Raw genomic sequence first — 20,114 nt, 5'->3', positions numbered from 1 at the left:
CCATTTCATGTACCACTCTTTTCTGTCAAAACTTAATTGACTATAGTTTTGTTTTTTTTTTTTTTTTGTGGTTTTTGGGTCACACCCGGCTGTGCTCAGGGGTTTTTCCTGGCTCTGTGCTCAGAAACTGCTCCTGGCAGGCACGGGGGACCATATGGGACGCCAGGATTCGAACCGATGACCTTCTGCATGAAAGGTAAACGCCTTACCTCCATGCCATCTCTCTGGCCCCAATTGACTATAGTTTTGAGGTTTTATCTTGAAATCCTTGTTTCTAACCTACTGGTTAGAATTCACTGGTATTACAGTACATGCTACTTCTTTGGTTTGGTTTATTTTGGGAATCACATCTGACAATGCTCAGCGATTACTCCTGGTAATGCTTGGGGTACTATCTGAAATGCCCCAGATTGAACCTGGGTCAGGCAAGAGTCCTACCCACTGTAGGACTAAAAAACTTAAGTGCATGAAAACTCTGCTGTGTGTGGAGTAACCCAAGAGACGAGTCATTGAACTATGAAGCTTAGAAGCAGAAGAGGGAACAACAGAGACGATCACATTTGGAATCCATGTTGCTCCAAGCAGGCGAAGCCCCTTCCAGGCAGTGATGTTTGTGGTAGGTGCTGCTATCTGGGAATGGTGTCAGTTGGGACTGGATTTCAACCTTTGTTGTCGTTGCTGTTATTTATTGAACAGATGAATAGCAGACGCAGCCCCATGAATGAGTATGAAGGGACAGTTTTCAGGAGATCGACGCACAGTGTCAGTCCAAGACGCAGCCCTTCCAGGTCCCTGGACCTACTGATACAGAGTCTGAGTAACGTAGGCAAGAGGCAGAAAGACAAACTTGGTGACATCCTGCATGCTGTGGGGAAGTTTGGACCCTTCCAGAAGAGGTTGGTGCTTCTTACCTTCATCCCCAGCATCATGGCACCCTTCTTACTTAATGTCGACGACTTTGTTTTCATGGACCAGAAGCCTTATTGCAATACTAGCTGGATACTGGCTCTGTACCCCAACCTTACAGAGAGTGAACAGCTGCTTCTGACCTTACCCAGAGATCCTAACGGGGAGTTTTTGACATGCCTCATGTTCATGCCTCAAGTCCACAGTGAGAAGAACCAGTTCCATTTGAACCTCAACAACACACAGCCCTGTTTGGATGGATGGATCTATCCGAAGGCCGAGAGACGATCGGTGATCAATGAGGTGGGTTTGATGCCAAGTTGTCTGTAATTCTCCCACAGGCCCTGAGATGTGCCTTTCCTGAGTGGGGTTGGGCACTGAAACCGGAGGAAAAAATTATTGTCTCCTACCCACACTCCGCAAAGAGGCAGGACAGACTCTGGTTATATTTGCTGCAGAAGCTGGACTATGTCAGGCACTTATACTGAGGGGTGCTGGGGCTGGAGTGATAGCCCAGCAACAGGGTGTTTGCCTTGCATGTGCCTGACCCGGGACAGACCCAGGTTCCATTCCCGGCACCCCATATGGTCCCCTGAGCCACCAGGAGTGATTTCTGAGTGCAGAGCCAGGAGTAACCTCTGAGCACTGCCGGGTGTGGCCTCAAAATTAATCATAATAATGATGATATTGAGGGTGCCATCTGCCTAAAATATTATTTCTGCAGTTGTGTCTCTGCTCTCTAAACCCATAGAAGGTGGGGCCGGAGAGATAGCACAGGGTAGGGCATTTTCCTTTCACATGGTCGATGCAAGACAGGTGGTGGTTCAATTCCCGGCATCCCATATCATCCCCTGAGCCTGCCAGGAGTGATTTCTGAGTGCAAAGCCAGGAGGAACTCCTTAGTGCCTCTGGGTGTGACCCAAAAACCAACCAAAACAAAACAAAACAAAAATAAAACATCATCACAGGAAATTGGAGGCAGAAGTAGCTTTGATGAGGTGTCCTGTGGAGACACCTCAACTTTCACTATGCAGACCTGCCCAATTTGAAGCACTGGGCTTGGGCCCAGATTTGTACTGGGGTATCTTTTTTTTAAAACCTTTTTATTTTTAATATTTTTAATTTTAATATTATTTTTAATATTTTAAATATTTAATATTTAATATTTTAAATTTAAATTTAATATTATTTTTAATATTTATTTTTAAATATTTTATTAAATATTTAATATTTAATAAAATAATAAATAATTTTATTATTTTAAAATAATATTAAATATTTTTAATTTAATTAAAAATTAATATTTTTAATATTGGTAATATTAATATTACCAAGTAGTTCATATAACATTTGTTTCAGGCTTTGAATGGTCAAACACCAATCTCCCCACCAGTATACCCAATTCCGCATCCACCATCATAGCCTCCCCTCGTGCAGGTACAAATAAACTTACTTCATATAGTTTGTTACAACACAGAGGCACATGGAACCATCAAAACAGAGATCAGGGGCCGGAGAGATAGCATGGAGGTAGGGCATTTGCCTTTAAATGGTGGTTTGAATCTTGGCATGCCATATGATTCCCCACGCCTGCTAGGAACGATTTCTGAGGGTAGAGCCAGGAATAACCCCTGAGCAAAAAGAACAAACCAAACCAAACCGAAACAAAACATAGATCAGCACTTCAATTTGAAGTGATTGCTACTATAGTCAGTGTCTAAGGACTTATTTCTTTATTTACTTATTTTTGGATTTTGGGCCACACCCAGCAGCACTCGGGTTACTCCTGGCTCTGCAATCAGAAATTAATCCTGGCTGGCGCAGGAGATCATATGGGATGCCAGGTACCGAACCTGGATCTGTCCTAGGTCGGCCGTGTGTAAGGCGGACACTCTGTCCTGTGCTATCACTCTGGCCCCTGTCTAAGGATTTATTGAGGTACTATTGAGTCTTCTGTGTTACTCTTCAGGCTCCCTCCACCTGGTAGACTATTACATAACTTTCCTATCAGATATCCTGGGGTACTACTGGCTGACACTGCTATGAAATTTTTTTTGTTTTTTGTTTGTTTGTTTGTTTGTTTTTGGGTCACACCCAGCAGTGCTCAGGGGTTCCTCCTGGCTCTATGCTCAGAAATCGCTCCTGGAAGGCTCAGGGGGACCATATGGGATGCCAGGATTCGAACCACTGTACTTCTGCATGCAAGGCAAACGTCTTACCTCCTTGCTATCTCTCCAGCCCCTGCTATGAAATTTTTGAAGCGGTGCAAATGGCAGCTTGGTCTAGGATCTATAAATCTGAAACAAACATTGTGTTTCGGCAGTTTGATAAGGTTAAGTTATGAAATCGGGCTGTTTCCATTGGAGGATGGAAGGTGTGGTGTTGGGCTGCTGTGGCTTCAGGCAGAAAGCAGAATCTGTCCCCCTGGATGCGTCTCTTGAATGAGGCTTTGAATGAATCTCCGTTGCAGCCTCTACCCATCCTCGCCTGTGCCTCTCATCACACTCCTAGAGTGTGCAGAGCAGGGCCTGCTACCCATGGCTGCCTGTCCCAGGTCCCTTGTTCAGTGAAACCCATCCCTGAGGTGACCACGGATGTCTGGTGCCAGGAAGCCAACTCTAGGTGGAGGCTCATAACCTATCGCTATGGACCCCCCTCCCCCCAGTTTGACTTGGTCTGTGGCAAGGAGACGACTGTGGACAGCGTGAAGACCACGATGTCAGCAGGGACTCTGCTGGGCTCCATCATCTTTGGGATCACCAGTGACAAGTGAGTCTCCTGGCATTCCCCCAGGACCCTTGTTCCTCCCTCCTGGACCTACAGAACTTGAGCTATTTCCAGTGAGGGGAGGCAAGGTTTAGGTGTCCTCTTAGGGGAGTGGTGAGAGATCTCAGGAAGGACCTGACTGACAGGAGGGACCAGGCTGAGGCCAGACAAGGAGGTCTTTGCTCTTGGTGCAGCCTGAGTCGTTACTCATAGGTTGGGCCGCTACCCCACCCTCCTGATCTCATTCATGGTCCTGGTGATCTTTGGCTTTGGAACGGCTTTTGCCAGGACCTTCCACCTGTATCTCTTCTCCCGCTTCTGCGTGGGCATGGCGATAGTGGGCTACGTCATCAACAGCCTGTCTCTAGGTAAGGACTGGCATGAAGGCTGTGGCCTCCTCTCCCGGCTGCCTGAAGGGGCCAGTTGGAAAACCAAGGGTGAGGTTGCCCTTCTGCCTCTGCCTCTCACTCCTACACTCACAGCTTCCTCCCACAACAGGAGGTCCTAGATCCGGGCACCCATCGATGGGTATTATTTCATCCCCAGAACCCTCCTCAGCCATGCTCCATGGCTATCACAGAGGATGGTGCTGGAGCCTCAAGAAGGACTTGTGCAGGGTCACAAGGCAGTTGTGTGAGCGCGAGGAATTTCCCTTCACTTGCAAGCAATGTGCACTTGCTCACACACAAGCCATCTCAGACCCCTGGGGTCTCCACGCTCACAGCAGGCTCCACCTGGGGGTTCAAGGTTCTTGGCAGGATGCTCTGTGGGTGTGGAATATCCCGAGCCCCGCCCAAGGGAAGAGGATCCCTTGTGGAGCCACAGGTCTAGGTTGTTGTTTAAATAATTGAAGAAGGCACTTTGGATGGGCTTGGATGGTGATGGATGGAGATGGAGGCCTTTGTTCAGGTAGCGGCAAGGAAATCATCCAGGCAGGGTCCAGGAAATATCAGCGTTATTCATGCCCTAGCCACTACATTTGTGGCCTATCATAACCATTTCTACTGAATCTTTATTCAGCCCAGCATTGTACCTTATTCCTCAGCCATCTCCTTCTCCTGCTTCTATCTCCAACCTCATTTAAGCAAAATCCCTCCTTTTGCCCCTGAGACTAAACCTTTTATAACCTCCCCAAGACCCCTCCCAGAAACGGGAGGGTCTTGCAGGTAAAGTTACACATAAATCTGGGGTGGGGTTACATAGGTGACCGTAGTATGATCACCTATCTGTCAGCAAAGTCAGGGCCAGTGTCTCTATGCCCTGCCGAGGAGGTGTCATGAACCAGATCATGTGGGAAAGGATCGAAGATGGGGGAGGACAGAGGATGGGGAAGGACAAAGGGAAGGACAAAAGAGAGTGAGGATGGAGGATAGGGTGGATGGTGACTTGGGGTGGACAGAGGCAGAGGGAGGGGAGGAGGACAGTGGATGGTGAAGTCTGGAGGTTCCCTAGATCTTGGGGAAGCTCGGGCCAGGAACCTCGGGGTTTGGAGGGGCTGTGTCTAATTGGAACCAGTCAGGAGTGGGTCCATGTGGGGATGGGGAGATTCAAAGACTGGGTGTAAGGTCCTTGAACAGTCCCCAGATGTCTTCTCATCTCTGTGCAGCCTCTGAATGGCTGATGGACAATCACCGGGCTCATGCCATCTGCTTGCAATTCTGTTTCTTCTCCATGGGCAACTTGTACCTGTTGGGACTCGCCTACAACTTCCTGCACTGGCGGTTGCTGATCCTGGTCGGGGGAGCACCCTTGTTCTCTCTTATCTTCTATATCTGGTGAGCAATAGCATGTGCAGCCTTGGACTCACCAGGCTAGAGTTGGAAGAGGGGAGAAGGGCCTGGGAAGGGAGTGGACAGAACCTCCTATGGATGGGCTGAGGATACACCCAGGAAAGAGTCCTGCGACCCTCACAAGAGACCCCTAAAGACTTGTCTATGAGGCGGACAGAAAGCCAAAGGCATGTGTGAGCATGAGACCTGAACCAGGGCATGATGAGGGCCATGAGGACAGGGAAGCTGGGAAGGACTTTGGAAGGGTTTGGCCACACCCAACAGGACTGGTGATACTGCCAGGACGGAAGCAGGGTCGGCTGTGTGCAAGGCCAGCCCCTTTTCTGATGTCCTAGCCCTCACCTCTGGGGACTGCTGTGGCCGTGGAGCTCCTGAGACAGAGGAAAGGCTGTGCAGTAGAGTCTGGGGGTTGGAGATGGCTCTTGGCCATGGTGGGACTGATGTGGGAAGGAAAATGAGAAATTCTCTGAGCAACCAAGAGAGGGGAGAGGAGCTGAGGGTTCTGACTATGGGGCAGTTAAAGCTGTGAAGGGGCAATGGAGGAGCACCCTAGAGTCATCCCAGCAAGGACAATGCATTTGGCACTTTGAGCTGGGCAGGTGGCAAAAGAGAGGAGCAGAAGAGAAGGCAGATGGGATCAGAACATTAGTAGAGGGGCTGGAGAGATAGCACAGCAATAGGGCATTTGCTTTCTCGCAGCTGATCCAGGACGAATCTCATATGATCCCCAGTACCTGCAAGGGATGATTTCTTGTGTGTGTGTGTGTGTGTGTGTGTGTGTGTGTGTGTGTGTGTGTGTGTGTGTGTTTTGGGTCACACCCGGCAGTGCTCAGGGGTTATTCCTGGCTCCAGGCTCAGAAATTGCTCCTGGCAGGCACAGGGGAACATATGGTACTCCGGGATTAGAACCGATGACCTCCTGCATGAAAGGCAAACGCCTTAACTCCATGCTATCTCTCCAGCCCCCAGGAATGATTTCTTTTTGTTTTGTTTTTGTTTTTTGTTTTTTGTTTTTTTTGGGGGGGGGGCAACACCCAGCATTGCTCAGGGGTGACTCCTGGCTGTCTGCTCAGAAATAGCTCCTGGCAGGCACGGGGGACCATATGGGACACTGGGATTCGAACCAACCACCTTTGGTCCTGAATCAGCTGCTTGCAAGGCAAACACTGCTGCGCTATCTCTCCGGGCCCCAGGAATGATTTCTGAGTGCAGAGTCAGTAGTAACCCCTGAATACTGCCAGTGTGATCCAAAAACAAAAAAGGGGGTACAGAGAGATAGCATGGAGGTAAGGCATTTGCCTTGCATGCAGAAGGATGATGGTTCGAATCCCAGCATCCCATATGGTCCCCCAAGCGTGCCAGGAGTGATTTCTGAGTGTAGAGCCAGGAGGAACCCCTGAGCATAGCTGAGTGTGGCCCAAAAGTCAGAAAAGTAGAGGCAGATGGATGAGGAGGGATTAGAACAGTACAGAGGTGCTCAGCTCCTGTCCTCAGCAGTTCAGGTTTTTTTTTTGGGGGGGGCACACCCATTTGATGCTTAGGGGTTACTCCTGGCTAAGTGCTCAGAAATTGCCCCTGGCTTGGGGGGACCATATGGGACGCGGGGGGATCGAACCGTGGTCTTTCCTTGGGTAGAGCTTGCAAGGCAGACACCTTACCTCTAGCGCCACCTCACCGGCCCCAAGTTCAGTCTTTTTTTTTTTGCAGAGGTTCCCCCCCCACCAGATGGGGACCTTTAAGACACCAGGATCTTCTTGGCAAAACATCTCAGCCGTCCCTCACGCTCCGGCTGCTAGTAGAACCATCACACTCGGAACCAGTGATAGCACAGCAGTAGGGTGTTTGCCTTGCACACGGCCGACCCTGGATGGACCCAGATTAGCTCCCTGGCATCCCATATGTTTCCCAAGCCTGCCAGGAGCGATTTCTGAGGCAGAGCCAGGAGCAACCCCTGAGCGCCATCAGGTGTGGCCCAAAAACAAAATAGAAAAGAACCATGACGCTCTTCACCTTCATTGTTTCTCCCACTCTCCTGGCCTTTGAGAGCTAGCGTCCTTTGCCTGTCTTTCTTTTGTGGTGTGCATGGAGACAAGTCCTCATCTTTTTATTTCCTTTTAGGTTCCCCTTGGGATGATGGTGCTCGCACACTTGATTGTGAGCTAGCCTGAGTGGAGGCAAAGTTGTGCGAGTTTGGCTGCAGCGCTGCTGCCCCGAGGTCACACACTGAGACTGTGATCATGGCGCTCACGTAGGGGTGGGCTCTCTCCCTCGGGACTAACCCACCCATCTTCTTTTCTGTGGGGCTAGAGATCAAAACCAGTGCCTCACACGTACAAGGCTAGCGCTCTACCTCTGAGCTCTAGTTCCTTTCACCTTTTTGTTTTGGGGTATGCCCAGCATGCATAATGGCACAGGGTTTTACTCAAACCTCTGTGATCTTGGTGGATGTCATGGAACCATTTGTCATACAGGGTATTGAACCAGGGTTGGGCAAGGGCCAGACAACTGCTTTAGCTTTTGTACTATCTCTTCTCTGGTCTCCCACCCATATGTAGTTTAATGACTTTTTCTCCATTTTTTATGACTTTTTCAGTGCCAAGGGATTGCCAGGGATTGTCCAGTGCCTTACAAAGAGCTCTACCACTGAACTTCATCCCTCACCCCTTTAATGATTTTTTGTTTTTTTTACTGTTTTGGGACCAAATACTCAGAGCTTCCATATACATCCATGTATAGGAAAATTTCATGACTTCATGTCTTCTGATGGCTGCATAGTATTCCAGTGTGTATATGTACCATAGTTTCTTTAACCATTCATCTATTGAGGGGCATCTAGGCTGTTTCCAGAGTCTGGCTATTGTAAACAACGCTGAAATGAATATAGGTGTGAGAAAGGGATTTTTGTATTGTATTTTTGTGTTTCTAGGATATATCCTTAGAAGTGATATAGTTGGATTGTATGGGAGCTCAACTTCCAGCTTTTGGAGAAATCTCCACATCCCTTTCCACAAAGGTTGGACCAGATGGCATTCCCACCAGCAGTGAATAAGAGTTCCTTTCTCTCCACATTCCTGCCAGCACTGCTTGTTCTCATGCTTGTATATGGAATCTATTATGCTGAGTGAAATAAGAGAGATAAACACAGAATGGTTTCACTTATCTATGGGTTTTGATAAAAATGAAAAACATTTTTGTAATGATTCTCACAGACAAAATAGAGGAGGACTGGAGGGTCCAGCTCCTGACATGAAGCTCATCACAGAGATCATTTAGTGCAGTCACAGAAATAATTACACTGAGAACTATCACAACAAAATGTGACTGAATGAGGGAAGTATATATATATATACATATATATATATATATATATACAATAAAAAAAGAAAAGAAAAGATAAGGCCTCTCAAAGAACACCACAGTGTTCTTTACACTGACTGCATAGAAAGAGGAGGTACAGTAAATGCACCCCATATACACCTCAACCCAGGCCCTTTGCCTTGTCTGTATTGTGAATTGGGGGACAAAAAACAAAAAACAAAAAAAAACAAATACTCAGAGCTTACCCCTAAGTCACTCTTTGGTGGTTATTGTTGTTGTTGTTTTTGCTTTGGGGCCACACCCAGTGGTGCTCAGGGGTTCCTCCTGGCTTTACACTCAGAAAACACTCCTGGCAGGCTTGGCAGACCATATAGAATGCCAGGGATCAAACCCAGGTCAGCTGCTTGCTAGGCAAACATCCTGCACTCTGTGCTATTGCTCTGGTCCCTCAAGAATCACTCTTTCTTTGGGGGGGGGCACATCCGGCTGTGCTCAGGGGTTACATCTGGTCTGCACTCAGAAATCACTTCTGGTAAGCCCAGGGGACCATATAGGATGCTGGGAATCGAACTTGGGTCTGTCCTGGGTTGGCTACGTGCTAGGCAAATGCCCTACCACTGTGCTATCACTCTGTTTCACTCAAGAGTCATTCTTGGGGCCGGAGAGATAGCATGGAGGTAAGGCGTTTGCCTTTCATGCAGGAGGTCATCGGTTCGAATCCCGGCGCCCCATATGGTCCCCTGTGCCTGCCAGGAGCAATTTCTGAGCCTGGAGCCAGGAATAACCCCTGAGCACTGCCAGGTGTGACCCAAAAACCAAAAAAAAAAAAAAAAAAAAAAAAAAAAGAGTCATTCTTAACCATATGCCGAGCCAGGTTTGAACAGGGATCAGTTGTGTGCAGGGCAACCTTCCCTCCAGCCCTCTTAGGAGAAGCTCATGTGGACAAGAGGGGCCAACCCTGGGGGAGAGCAGAAACAGAGGCATAATGGGAATGAAGCTGTTGTCCATGTTCGTTGCCATTTGCTGCAGAACCCAGGTCGGGAAGGAGAAGGGAGCAGGGAAAACTCCACTAGATGGTGGGATTTTTTGCTTGAGTCTTTGGCTTGCGGGCCACACCCAGCAATGCTTAGGGATTACTCCTGACTCTGTGCTCAAGAATTACTCCTGGAGGGGTTTGGGGAACATATGGGCCGCTGAGGATCGAACCCAGGTCAGGTTCAAGGCAAGGAAGCGTCTGACCCACTGTACTATTATTCTCGTCCTGGAATTGTTTTGTAAAGAGGGTTGGGGAGAGAGGTCAATGGCTATAGAGCAGTTTTCAAGCAGGTGATCTGCATTTGATCCTTGGCATCATACGGTACCCTAAGAACACCCAGGAGCAAGCCCTCAGCAATGAACTGAAATAGCCCTTGGGTGTAGCATGGAATATAAAAGGGGGGGGGGGGCAGAGAGATAGCATGGAGGTTTGCCTTGCAATCAGAAGGTCAGTGGTTCGAATCCCGGCATCCCATATGGTCCCCCGAGCCTGCCAGGAGCGATTTCTGAGCGTAGAGCCAGGAGTAACCCCTGAGCGCTGCCAGGTATGACCCAAAAAACAGAGAGAGAGAGAGAGAGAGAGAAGGAGAGAGAGAGAGAGAGAGGAGAGAGAGAGAGAGAGAGAGAGGAGAGGGAGAGGGAGGGAGGGGGAGAGGGAGGGAGGGGGAGGGAGAGGGAGGGGGAGGGAGAGGGAGGAGGGGGAGGGAGAGGGAGGGGGAGGGAGAGGGAGGAGGGGGAGGGAGAGGGAGGAGGGGGAGGGAGAGGGAGGAGGGGGAGGGAGAGGGAGGAGGGGGAGGGACAGGGAGGAGGGGGAGGGAGAGGGAGGAGGGGGAGGGAGAGGGAGGAGGGGGAGGGAGAGGGAGGAGGAGGGGGAGGGAGAGGGAGGAGGGGGAGGGAGAGGGAGGAGGGGGAGGGAGAGGGAGGAGGGGGAGAGAGAGAGGGAGGAGAGAGAGAGAGAGAGGGAGGAGAGAGAGAGAGAGGGAGGAGAGAGAGAGAGAGGGAGGAGAGAGAGAGAGGAGAGAGAGAGAGAGAGAGAGAGAGAGAGAGAGAGAGAGAGAGAGAGAGAGAGAGAGAGAGAGAGATCCCCAAGCTCAGGGGGTTATTCTGGAATAACATTTTCCATGGGTGTTCATGGATTCTGACAACCTTGGGGACTCTAAGCTATGGACCAGAGAAGTTCTGTGGTTCAGACAAGGGGGACCTGGGAGGGTAGAGAGGGAGACTGAGATGGAGCAGAGGTGATGGGTGTGGGCTTCGACCCACACATTGAAAAGTTCAGCCACAACGGGAGCACACTGGACAACTGAGAGGGACAGAGGCGAGGGAGCTGTGACAGTGATGGCCACCAGGTGTGTGACCATGAGTGGGCCCCTTGGGGTCCATGACAGCCTGCATGGTCGCTCCACATGTTACCTCCTGCTGAAACGGGGTGGGGTGTTTGGGGCCTGTAGGCTTCTCCCGGAGTCCCCCCGGTGGCTGATGGTGAAAGGGAGAGTGGAGGAGGCCAAGCAGGTGCTGCTCCAGGCGGCCCAGGTCAACCACAACGTCATCTCGAGGACTCTGCTGCAGAAGGTGAATTCCCTGAGGGGACGAGGGCCCATGCCCACCCTCTCACACTCAGGAACTTGGTCCTTCGGGTGACCCCAGCCCACGGCTTGAGAAGAATGGTGATGGCGAATGAGAGTGGTGCCAATGAGCACTGCAGGCTGGGCTGGCCAGGGCAGAGGCAAGCCTGGGGAGGAGCAGGAGAGGATCCAGCGGTTATGGGAGGTCAGGCTTCGGGTGGGTGGAGGGCTCGTGGGAAGGGAGCATCGGGGAAAGCCCTGAGCGGACAGTGGGGCCCTAACCCTGCCTCTGGCTGCTCCGACCTTTGCGGCAGCTGCACCAGTCCAAAAAGAACATGGCAAAAGGCTCTGTCCTGGACTTCTACAACAACCACTACCTCAGCAAGGTGATCCTGGTGCTCTTCTGTGCCTGGTGAGCCCCAAGAGTGGGCTGTGGTGGGCACCCAGCCTGCCACCCTGGGCTCAGCCCACAGGCCCAGTTCCCTGCTGTTCTCCTCACCTCCATCCATGCCTAACCTCCTCTCGGTCTGTCTTCCTCGTTCCATTACTCTTGCATCCGTGTGCTCATGTGGAAATGTGTACATCATGTAACTGTGAGTGTGTGGTTGGGGAGGTTATGGGTTGTCAAATGTGCATGTGAGTCGGCATGTGTAGGTCATGCGTATAGGTGTGCTGGTGTGCATTCGTGTCTGTGTGCCTCTGTGTATGAATACATATGATAGGTATGTGTATAGGTGTGTGTGTCTGAGGATGTGTGTGTGCGCAAGTATGCTTGCAAGTCCACGTCTGGTTTCTCTCCTGCCTTCATGTCAGGTTTGCTATCAGTTTCAACACCTTCACAATATTGCTGAAGACCAAGAACCTGGACGTGAACTTCGACCTCTTGTACTTGGTCACCGGCATCATCAAGGTGCCGGCGCGGCTGTGCTGCATCATCCTCCTGGATAAGATGGGGCGGCGGCTGAGCCTGGGCATCCTGCTCATGCAGAGCTGTCTTCTGAGCCTACTCATCTTTCTGCTTCCCTCAGGTAAAGCCCCGTTTCCTGCTCTCAGCCCAGCATTCCCTCATGCTCAGGTAGCCAGCAAGAGCCTCTGTGGCAGTCGTATCGACTGAACAACTCGCTGAGGCTTTTGCATCTCTGGAGCTGAGTCTGTCCCTGGAGCATGGCCCTCTGCCGGCAGGGGCTGCGTGGAGCCTCCCAGGACAGGATGGGTGCTGGTGCCCAGTCAGAGGCCCTGGAGAGGAGGGCTTAGGGTGGAGGAATCGTCCTTGCAACTGGGCAGCTGTATTTGTGGCTCCATCCACACCACAGTTGTCTGATACAGGCCATGAAAAACCAGTTAGAAAGTCCCTGTCAAAAAAAAAAAAGGAAGAAAAGAAAAGAAGTCTGTCATCTGCATCCTACTGGGGAAATACCTGGGGCCAGAGAGAAAGTGGGGTTAGTACTGGTCTTGTCTGCACTTCAGTCCCCAGCAGCTACTATTGGGAGCACTGGTGTGTTGTGGTGTGTGTGTGTGTGTCTGTGTGTGTGTGTCTGTGTGTGTGTGTGTTTGTGTGTGTGCATGTGTGTGTTGTGCCCTGCATCCCACAGGCTCAAGACAATGAAGGGACTGGAGTGGGCTGGGAGGCCGTGTCAGGCTCTAATTTCCAGGGGGCTCTCCCTTCTCAGGAGGCATCATTGTAAGGTTTTTTTGGGAAGGGGAAGATCTGACGCACACCTGGTGGTGCTCAGGACGCTGTTAGTTACCTGGGTTGAAACCTGGGCCTCCTGCATGCAAGCAGGTGCCAGCTCCTTCACCTGGCTGTTGGACCTGGGGGCGATTGGAATCCTTCCTTTCCTGGAGTTGGCAGAATTGACATGCTAAAACAAAATAGGGAAGTGAATCATCTGCATTTCCATTATTTTCCAGGAGTCAGGGTGGGCAGGGGAAAGTGGGTCTCATCCCTCAGAAATGTTTGATGATGGGAGGAAATAGCATAAAGGGTGGAGCACATGGTTTGCACAGGAAGTCCAGGTTCCATATCCAGTATTTCATGGTCCTCAGAATGTAAAACCACCCCCACACCCATTCTCCAACCCCCGGTGAACACATCTGAATCAGGGTCATGCATGAAATAATCCAAACCAGGCTGAGGGTAAAGCAGATATAGTCTGGCAGTCTTCTGCCTTGCATGGAGAGGCAGCTGCCTGCCATAACTGTCATTTTTTTTTTTTTTTTTTTTTTTTTTGGTTTTTGGGCCACACCCGGTAACGCTCAGGGGTTACTCCTGGCTATGCGCTCAGAAGTCGCTCCTGGCTTGGGGGACCATATGGGACGCCGGGGGATCGAACCGCGGTCCGTCTCCTAGGCTAGCGCAGGTAAGGCAGGCACCTTACCTCCAGCGCCACCGCCCGGCCCCATAACTGTCATTTTTATTATTGAGAACAGAAACCACCCCTGGGTGGGGCAGTAAGGACAGTGTAAGGACAGATAGCTCAGGCCATCCTGAGCCAGTCCCACCCAGATTTATAAGTTTCAAGGTAAATCTAAGTGGTAAACAAACATACAAAGGAGCCAGGGGTGATCTTTGTTGTGGGTAAAATAAGGTGTAATCCAACACTCAGAACAATGCTGAAAATAAGCCTAGTACACCCAAAGGCAAAAAGTAAAAATAAAACAAAAACATGTTTACAGCTCTCACATGTATGAAAGCAACCATGAAGAGAATATGCAATAGATAAAATGAGATTTGGGGCCAACAGGTGGGGTGCTTGCCTTGTGTGTGACCAACCAGAGTTCTATCCCTGGCATCCCACATAAGTCCCCTGAGCCTACCAGGGGTGATCCCTGGGAACAAAGCTAAGAATAAGCCCTGTCCACAACCGGATATGGGCCAAAGGCAAAGGGAATACTAGATTGAAGTTCATCCCAGGCTCGAGAAAAACTGGGATCAGCACAGGACTGGCCTGGCCTGAAAATTCCCGGCGCACTCCCAGCTTCCCTCCCCAATCCTAATCTGATCTGCGTCCCAATGAGCATGTGTGGCTCCCCAAACTCGGGCATCCTGAATGATGTAGGGGGTACAGGCTTCAGGGACTGAGCGCCCTTCTCATCCTGCTCCCATGCTATAGAGTATGAAGAAAGAAGGGGAGGAAGTTGAACTCTGCTAGCAGGCAGGGAGCACGGCACTGACAGAAGCCCCCAAGAGCAGCTGGCAGAATGGGAGGGGTGGAAGGGAAGGCCACAGCGAACGTGGAGGTGGGGTCTGGGTGGGATTCCATACCATATGGCATACGATACAGACATGTTGGGGTGGGGTAGCCTCTGGTTAGCCACTTCAGGCCTCTAGGCTGTGGCTGCAGTGCTGAAGCAGAAGGAGCCTCTGGAACTGAGTGGCTGCCTGGTGTTCTTGGTCCAAAGTCAGGGGCTCTGGGGTTTCGCTTGCAGAGCTGAAAAGCATGCAGAGCTTGCTGTATATAGCCGGACACCTCCTGCAGGCTACCACCATCACGCTGTTCTTCATCTACTCCTCTGAGCTATTCCCCACTGTCCTCAGGTACAGGCCCGGGATGTAGAGGGCCGGGTGAGCATGGTGGTGGTGGTGGAGTGGGGGGGGGGGGATTGGGGGAACAGAACGGGAGAGAAAAGAACCCCAGCAGCTTTCTCATGGGGCTTTGTCATGACCAGCACAGGGCTAAGAGGTTGTCCTGCATAACCCCTGTTGAACCCTCACTCCAAATCCCCCCAAAGCCTGCCTTTTGCCTGTTTAGAGATGAAAAGACACTGCAGTGCTCATATTCAGAGCCTGGCTCAGGGCCTTGACCAGGTGGCACAAGGTCCCCACCCAGCTAGCTTCTGTTCAGCTTCCTCCTACCCCATTCAGCTCTGAGCAGGCCTTCCTCTCTGCCCTCCTCTCTGAGGGCAGGCCTCTAAGACATGACCATTGCGGTTGAGCGGTTGTATGGAGTAAAACCTTTGCCTTGGGTACCACAGATCCTGAGCACCACACATGGTTCCCTGAGCACTTCTAGGGTCACTCCTGAGCACAGAGCCAGAAAGTGAGCACTGCCAAGGCCCCTAAACACTCCCCAATAGAAAAAAAAAATGTGACTATCAGAGACTATTCAAAGGACTGGGACGCATGAGCTTTGTTTAGTTTGGGTTTTAGTGCCATACTCGGCTGTGCTCAGGGATCACTCTGATTCTCTGCTCACGGATCAGTCCTGGTAAGGCTCTGGAAATATGTTGAAACTAGAGCCTGGGTCAGCTGAATGCAGGGAAAGTGCCTTAATTCCTTTCCTGTCTCTCTAGTCCCCAGAGTACAGGTTCCCTGCTCTGAACCTGCACCACTAGTAGTGAGCCCTGAACACTGATCTGGGGGTAGCCCTTAGGTACTAGCAAGTTGGGAGAAGGGAGGAAGAAGAGGAAAGAGTAGGTCACTGCTGGGAAGCTAAGGAGGTCCCAGTTGTTTGAGGTGGGACAGTGAGAGGACAAGGCGTGTGTGTGGGGACTCTGAGGTACCTAGGGCTTAGGGGAACGGTTTCTTGCTCATCACGTAGCCTCTGGGCTCCCTGACAGGGCGACAGGGCTGAGCTTGGTGATGCTGGCCATGGCGACAGGAGCCACTTCGGCTCTGATGCTCCTCAGCCTGAGCAGCAGTCTCCTGCCTGTCTTCCTCTGCTGCTTTTTCTCCTTCCTGGCCCTGTCCCTCTGCTGCATGCTGCCCGAGGTGAAAGACCAGCCCCTCTGTGACTTCCTAGAGCACCTGCCCAAGAGGTGAGTGAGTGTGGGCCCCTGAGCTCTGCTTGCCTCGGGGTCTGGCGCTCAAGCCTTCCTTGGCCGGTCAGGCACCACGTCTCTACCCCTTGCCAGCAAGGCCTCTGATGCAGCCTCTGTTCATGTCTTCCTGCCTCTGCCAGTCCCTGCCTTGCCCTTGCCTGGCTTGCATCACTTCTACTCTTCTATTCTGCAATGGAATGCTATTCTTGGAGATGTTCTCCTGCACGATCCTCCTTCATGCAGCTCTCTGAGCGCCTTCTCTCCTCCCTTCCCCTCCCTTCCCCTCCTCTCCCCTCTTCTCCTCTCTTTTCTTCTCTTCTCTTCTCTCCCCCCGTCCCTCTCTCATTTTTAGATCACACCTGGCAGTGCTTAGGGGTAACTCCTGCTCTGCACTCAGAAATCACTCCTGGCTCAGGGGACTATATGAGACATCAGGGATCGAACTGGGGTTGTCCCGGGTTGGCAGCAAATATCACTCCTGGCTTGGGGGACCATATGGGATGCCAGGAATCAAACCTGGGCCCATCCAGGTAAGTTGCATGCAAGGCAAATGCCCTACCTCTGTGCTGCCACTCTGACCCTCCTTTCTGAGCTTGTCAGATTCTATTCTTCATCTCGACTCTAGCCTTCTGATTCCATAACCCTTGGTCCCTGTGGTTGCTTCTGGCCTTAAGTCTCCTCCACGGCCTTCATGTCCTACCCTATGTCCCCATCTCATGACAGGCAGAAACATTCCATTCCTTCTGGGAGTTAGGCCCATGGAGTCTCCCCCTAGACAGGAGGACTGGGCAATGGCCTTGGGCAGAGGTTGTTGCCATCTGTCAGTGCTCTCAGCTCATACCATGGATTGCTGCCTCTGATTCTCCTCTGGTCTCTTCTCACTGTTCGCACCACTTCCCTTCCTTCATCCTTGAGTTCCCACTGGTACCAGCAAGAGATCACCACAAAAATGTAAAAGAAAGTTAGTTTTTGCTTGGCACCACACTTGGCAATGCTCCTAGCTCTGCACTCAGAGACCATTTCTGGCAACCTTGGGGGGTCGACTATATAGGGTGCCAGGACTTGAACATGGGCCATCTATGGGCAAAGCAGACACCCTAATTCCTGTACTATCATTCCTTCCCCAGAGAGACTGTCACATTTAAGCAGGTCACAATTCATAAGGAGACAAGCATGTGCTATTTGCTACTCCTGAGAATAACAAGAGTAGCCCCAAAGCATCACCGAATGGAGCCCCCAAACCACACTAAAAAAAAAAAAAAGCAAAACCAAACAAATCCAGGTATCTAGTTATCACTAGTGGGCTCTGACAGAGAGCTAAAGGAACTATGGCCGTCCCCAAAGAGGAAATTCTACGTGCACACACACATTTTTTATTAATTGGATTTTTTAAATCTCTTATCTTTTACATTGGAGCTCTCACCTTTCTCATAGAACCTTGGGACTCGGATTATTTTATCTTACCACATATTCCACATATTTCTATAAAACTAAGAAGGAAGGAATAAAGAAAGGCTGGGGGCTAGAGGCCAAGTGGTCTTGAATGCATTACCCGGGAAATAAATAAGGACAGAAATAAATATCCAAGCCAAAGTCAATGAGAATAGAATCAAGGGACCTAAACTTTAACAATCCAAACTCAGAGACCTGTTACCCTGGCAGGCCAGGGGGCACAGGGCAGTGGTATAAGATGCACTCTGGGCCATTGGTGGCGGGAGGTCGACATTGGTAGTGGAAAGAGTCCTGACTCATTGTATAACTCAAATTCAACCATGAAGGATTCTGTTTATCACAATTTTTCAATAAAATAAAATTATGAAAAGGAAAGAAAAGGAAATTCTGTCACGGGGAGTTGGAGCAGGTCTTGCAGAGGAAGTGACAACTGAGTGGGGTTTTGAAGGATGAAAAGGAGTTTGCTTTGTTGCAGTCACGTAGCAGTCAGTAACAGCATAGTAAAGAATACTAGAGGCTCAGAGTTTCTCTCCCAGCCATCACTTCCCAGCACGTGCAGGGGGAGTTCCCTAACACCTCTGCAATTGCACCTTCATTTAGATGATGACATGTAAGTGTTATGACAATGGCCAAAATTTACAACAACTTTGCCACATGTCAGATGTCCAAATATACCTTTCACACAGCAGCCACAGGCAAGCTTCGAGTTTTCACCAGCTCCCATTCTACAGTGAGAAAACACAGACTGAGAGCAACAAAGTCATACGGACCTTGTCTTCCTCTCTCCTGGGGTACAGATGCTTAGTAAAGGGGAGCAATGAAGGCAGGAATAGAACCTCAAAACTACAGAAGAGGGAACAGCTGGTAGAGTTTAGAGATACAGCAAGACTGGTTCTAGCCATCAGACTGCTTCATGGAGGATCCTGGCAAAGCTTGGAGGAGTCCTGGGACCAGAGAGATAGTACTGCAGGCAGGGTGCTTGTCTTGCACACAGTCAACCCAAGTTTGACCCCCAACACTCATAACGTCCTCCAAACACTGCAAGAATGAGCCCTAAGTGCAGAACCAGGAGTAACTCCTGAGCACTGCCTGGTATAAGCCAAAAACAAAACAAAACAAAATTTCCTCAAAACAAAAATTAGGGTGTGGGAGAGAAGGTCAGAGAGGACTGGAACCATCTCCCAGTTGCCCCACAGATGTTGTTCACTCACTCTTCTCCATCTTCTGCAGGTCCACGTCTTTAGATTTCATCAGGTCCTTGTCTTTGGATTCCTCTGAAGATTTAGGTACCCAGGATATGTCTGATGAAGTGGTCAAAAACACCTTTATCAATGCCATCATGTGTCGCTTCAGCAAAGGAACCATTCCTGACTCAAGCTTGCAGTCCAGGGAAGAAGACACATAAGCCCAGGAGTGGGCAGGTCCCTGCATGTTTCTCGGGACAGTTTAGTGACTGGATGTGGGGACTGGATCCTAGGCCACAACTCCCCTTAGATTCTTCTTAGAGGGTAGAGTCAGTTCTGCCCCTGATATTCCAAAAGGGTGCCTTCTGAGTGAGGCTGTAATTGGTTCCTAGAAAGAAACAATAAAGATCAAAATCAGCTGCATCTGGAGATGCCAGAGACCAGGCCTGTAAGAGGCTCAGTCTCTTCCGTCCTTGGGTAACCCTTAGAAATAGTGAAGTTTATGGGGCCGGGAAGGTGGCGCTAGAGGTAAGGTGTCTGCCTTGCAAGCGCTAGCGTAGGACGGACCGCAGTTCGATCCCCCGGCATCCCATATGGCCCCCCCAAGCCAGGAGCGACTTCTGAGCGCATAGCCAGGAGTAACCCCTGAGCATCAAACGGGTGTGGCCCAAAAACCAAAAAAAAAAAAAAAGAAAGAAATAGTGAAGTTTGGGGCCCGGAGAGATAGCACAGAGGTGTTTGCCTTGCAAGCAGCCGATCCAGGACCAAAGGTGGTTGGTTCGAATCCCGGTGTCCCATATGGTCCCCCATGCCTGCAGGAGCTATTTCTGAGCAGACAGCCAGGAGTAACCCCTGAGCACCGCCGGTGTGGCCCAAAAACCAAAAAAAAAAAAAAAAAAAAAAAAAGAAATAGTGAAGTTTGGCATCTGAAGCAATATAGTACAGTGGGTGGGGTGCTTGCCTTGCCTGTAAAATCACCCCACATGCTGTCTCTCTAACCCCAGGTGAATGATCCTGAATCTGGGTTGCATATGAAATAATTCAAACCAGGCTGAGGGTGAAACACATGTAGTCCAGCAGTCTTCTGTCTCATATCTCCCACCCCCCCAGCTGCTTTTCAGAACTGCCATTTTTATTGAGTCCAGAGACCACCTCTGGGTGGGCAGTAAGGATATATAGCTCAGGCTCTCCTGAGCCAGTCCCATCAAGGTTAAGACAGTCTCTTCCTTGGGGTAAGCCCAAGTTGTAAACAAACACAAAGGAACCAGGGATGATCCTTGTTTTAGGTAAAATAAGTAATAACCTAACAGAGGCCAATGCAGATTCCATCCCTGGCA

The 20,114-nt window shown here is 50.3% G+C and overlaps 1 protein-coding gene and 1 non-coding gene across 2 annotated transcripts; both read left to right on the top strand.

The window, feature by feature from the left end:
• Positions 1-717: 717 nt before the first annotated feature.
• SLC22A14 (solute carrier family 22 member 14) lies at positions 718-18,998 on the top strand. The gene is made up of 10 exons (XM_049766465.1): positions 718-1,209; positions 3,572-3,675; positions 3,886-4,040; positions 5,279-5,447; positions 11,267-11,387; positions 11,695-11,792; positions 12,194-12,408; positions 14,810-14,918; positions 15,941-16,138; positions 18,824-18,998. Exons 1-10 carry the CDS (start codon positions 718-720, stop codon positions 18,996-18,998), a joined length of 1,836 nt encoding a protein of 611 aa, XP_049622422.1.
• LOC125998479 (small nucleolar RNA SNORA51) lies at positions 8,860-8,988 on the top strand. The gene has a single exon (XR_007492042.1). It is a non-coding gene; the product is annotated as a small nucleolar RNA SNORA51 (small nucleolar RNA).
• Positions 18,999-20,114: the final 1,116 nt, after the last annotated feature.

This window comes from Suncus etruscus, chromosome 20 (assembly GCF_024139225.1).
Source record: "Suncus etruscus isolate mSunEtr1 chromosome 20, mSunEtr1.pri.cur, whole genome shotgun sequence".
Lineage (NCBI taxonomy): Eukaryota > Metazoa > Chordata > Mammalia > Eulipotyphla > Soricidae > Suncus > Suncus etruscus.
Note: the sequence above shows the minus strand (reverse complement) of the source record. Positions and strands in the feature narration are given on the sequence as shown.

Bases quoted from the DNA above. Each gene is read 5' to 3' on its own strand.
- SLC22A14 (XM_049766465.1), top strand. From the start codon at position 718: ATGAATGAGTATGAAGGGACAGTTTTCAGGAGATCGACGCACAGTGTC. The intron at 1,210-3,571 runs GTGGGTTTGATG...CCCTCCCCCCAG, and splicing joins GACGATCGGTGATCAATGAG to TTTGACTTGGTCTGTGGCAA. The intron at 11,793-12,193 runs GTGAGCCCCAAG...CCTTCATGTCAG, and splicing joins CTGGTGCTCTTCTGTGCCTG to GTTTGCTATCAGTTTCAACA.